General features: G+C 41.6%; 1 protein-coding gene across 1 annotated transcript; it reads left to right on the top strand.

The window, feature by feature from the left end:
* Positions 1–1,348: 1,348 nt before the first annotated feature.
* Positions 1,349–2,602, top strand: LOC126584326 (uncharacterized). Its single transcript, XM_050248741.1, has 2 exons — positions 1,349–1,524; positions 1,906–2,602. Exons 1-2 carry the CDS (start codon positions 1,349–1,351, stop codon positions 2,600–2,602), a joined length of 873 nt encoding a protein of 290 aa, XP_050104698.1.
* Positions 2,603–3,220: the final 618 nt, after the last annotated feature.

The raw sequence follows: 3,220 nt of genomic DNA, 5'->3' as shown, positions 1-3,220 counted from the left end.
ATGTAATGTCATCTATAAGATCCTTGCCAAGGTCCTTACTAATAGGCTTAAGAAGGTGATGCCGAAAGTGATTGGGGATAACCAATCCGCCTTTATGGCTGGAAAGTAAATTCAAGATAATATCCTAGTGGTGCATGAAGTTCTCCATACTCTGCTCCATCAGAAGAAAAAAAAGGGACCATCCTGGTATGGCTATCAAGCTTGATATGGCTAAGGCTTACGACCGAGTTGAATGAGACTTTCTCGCTGGTACGATGGTTAGTTTTGGGTTTGCACCCCTTTTCTGTAGCTGGATCAAGGAGTGCATATCTACGGTCTCTTTTAGTGTCCCCATAAACGGTTCTCCAACTGGGTACATCAAACCTGAAATGGGGCTTAGATAAGGAGATCCTCTCTCTCCCTTCATGTTCCTTCTATGTACTGAAGGTTTCTCTATGTTGATTAAAAGAAGCTTGGAATGAGGTGATCTCCATGGTTTCAAGATCTCTCCTACAGGGTCCCCTCTAACGCATCTCTTCTTTGCGGATGATTCTGTGGTTTTTGGAAAAGCTTCTATGAAGGAGGCGAAAAGTGTTGTCGACGTTTTAAAGATCTACGCTCAAGGCTCTGGGTAGGAGATTAACTTGGCCAAGAGCTCGGTTTTCTTTGGTTCCAATACTCCGAAGTGTATCAAGGCCAAAATTGTGGATACCTTGGGGATTCAAAGTAAACAGGGTTTTGGGAAATACTTGGGTCTGCAGGCTGACTTTGGGCACTCAAAGAAAGCGGTTTTTACTGAGGTTCGGGATAAGATTGAAGGCCGTTTGTCAGGGTGCGCCAAGCAATATTTGTCCCAGGCTGGAAAAGAGGTTCTTATGAAAGCTATGGTTATAGCCCTGCCAAATTTCGCCATGAGTTGTTTTAAACTTCCCATTGGCGTGTGTCGGGATATTGAAAGAACCATTCAGAATTATTGGTGGCGAGGCAGTGATCAGCGCAAAGGAGTACACTGGATTTCATGAGACTGATTAATGAAGCAAAAAAAGGCTGGTGATTTGGGATTTAAGGACATCCAATGCTTCAATTTTGCCTTCCTTGCTAAGATTGGATGGAGGATTACCCAAATCCTTTGTCCCTTCTTGCTTCGATGTTGAGAGATAAGTACTTCCCGGGGAAATCCTTTGAGAAAGCTTCTAGAGGGAAGAACACTTCATGGGGTTGGAAAGGTTTATTCGAAGCCCGGAAAATGCTGCAACTTGGTCTTAGATGAAGGGTGGGAAATGGGAAAAGTATTAATATTAGGGAAGACCCGTGGTTGCCGAAACCTTCGACTTTTAAAGTCAATCCGAAGGTAACTCTTGAAGGAACTATGGTTAGTGACTTAATTGACCCGTCTTCTAACTCTTGGAGGACTGAGATGATCTCGGACGAGTTCAATCAGGATGATGTGTTACCGATTTTAAGCATACCTTTAAGTCAAGTTGGCATTGATGATCGGTTGGTGTGGTACCATACCACAGATGAAGTTTATTCAGTCAAAACTGGGTACGGTTTGGCTATTAAATTGATGGAAGATTGAGCGTTGGGAAGAAAAGGCCAGGGTGCCCCCAGTGATTTTAACAAGCTAAATCTGGTATGGAACAATATTTGGAGACTGAAGGTTCCAAAAAAGATCAAGATTTTCATATGGTGCTGTTGTAACAACGCTCTGGCAGTTAGACGTAACCTAAAACGGCGGCATATGAGAATTGACAATGTCTGTGGTGTTTGTAATACTTTCAACGAAACCGAAAACCATTTGTTTTTTTGGTGTGAGATTAGTCATGTCTTCTGGTTCTGTTCTCCTTTGCATTTAAATTCGCACGTCCTGGAAGGAAGTGATTTCTTATATAGTTGGAGTAAATTTTATGCCCTGGTTAAAAACAGGGATAATGCCGACGAAATCTGCCAAGATTTTGCTTTTGGCTTGTGGAGATTGTGGAAAAATAGAAACGAGGTGGTTTTCAACGGAATCCATGGTCATCCTTTGGAGATTTTAGAGACCTGGAGAAAGAGCACCACTAAATACAGAGCCTTTGTGGCTCCGGAGCCTGCTAATAATTGCCATAGGGTGACGAAGCCTATAACAGATTATGGAAAAACTAGTGGTATGTGGCAGAAACCAAGGTATGAAACTATCAAGATATATACTGACGCGGCTTGGTGTAAGAATACAATGCATATGGGGGTGGGTTGGCTAGGTCGTGACTTTGCTGGACTGCTTCAAGCTACTGGAGGGTCCGGTGTCGGCTACTGTCACAGTGCAGCCGCCGCGGAAGCCATTGCCATCAGGGCAGCCTTAATGGCCTGTATTGACCACAGGTTTGATGATGTTATCATCGAATCTAATGCAAGATCGATTATTCTGATGCTGAAGAAGGAAGTGGTGATTGATTTTAGTATTGAATGCATTCTTGGCGATATTGACATTCTAGAGCAAAAGTTGATGTCTGTTTCTTTTGCTTTTGTGTCTAGAGAGGGCAATCGTGCTGCTCACTCGGTGGCTAAGTATGTTTTTAAGGATAGACGATCTTTAACTTGGGATTGTATTGGCCCTGCTTTTCTGTTTAATTTCCTTGCCTAGGATGTAAACATCTCTATTCGTCTTTAATATATTTCTATCTTTGAAAAAAAAAAGAGTATTATAATTAGCTAGTGACCAAAATACCTTTAATCCGAACTTAACAACCAGGTATCAATTGCCCACTTTTATGAAGTTTGAACTGCTTCCTTCTCCACTAATTAATAAGATCTTGTTTCTTTCTGCTATATGAGATATGCTTCTTTTCCAATATGCTTTCTCAACCAAAAAGTGCCTGCCTTTACGTTTTTATAAGGACCAAACCTAACACTAGTTTATGCAATTGCAGCAGCAGCCTCTATTTAGGCTGCTCAAAAACGAATTTGCTACAACTACGAGACCTAACTATCATTAAAACTATTCATACAACTACGAATCTACTGTCCTATATAGATCTGTTTGTGTTAAAGACAGAAGACACAAAAGACTCTTATACAGCATATGCCGCCTTCTGCAGACAGCAACAGAAATGGAATGCCAAAATCCTGTAGCATTACTGTTTTGCCTCAGTTAAGCTTGTTTCACACTACAGGTCAGATAAAAATAAACAGGCAATGCCCCCTCCAATTTTACCCTCCTTGTAAATTATTTCGTGTAGTCCTCATTCTAGGGTAACCCACT

The sequence above is a fragment of the Malus sylvestris genome, chromosome 10 (assembly GCF_916048215.2).
Source record: "Malus sylvestris chromosome 10, drMalSylv7.2, whole genome shotgun sequence".
In the NCBI taxonomy this organism is placed as follows: Eukaryota; Viridiplantae; Streptophyta; class Magnoliopsida; order Rosales; family Rosaceae; genus Malus; species Malus sylvestris.
This window is presented reverse-complemented; position numbering and strand designations above follow the sequence as displayed.

Bases quoted from the DNA above. Each gene is read 5' to 3' on its own strand.
- LOC126584326 (XM_050248741.1), top strand. From the start codon at position 1,349: ATGGTTAGTGACTTAATTGACCCGTCTTCTAACTCTTGGAGGACTGAG. The intron at 1,525-1,905 runs GTACGGTTTGGC...GGTTAAAAACAG, and splicing joins GTTTATTCAGTCAAAACTGG to GGATAATGCCGACGAAATCT.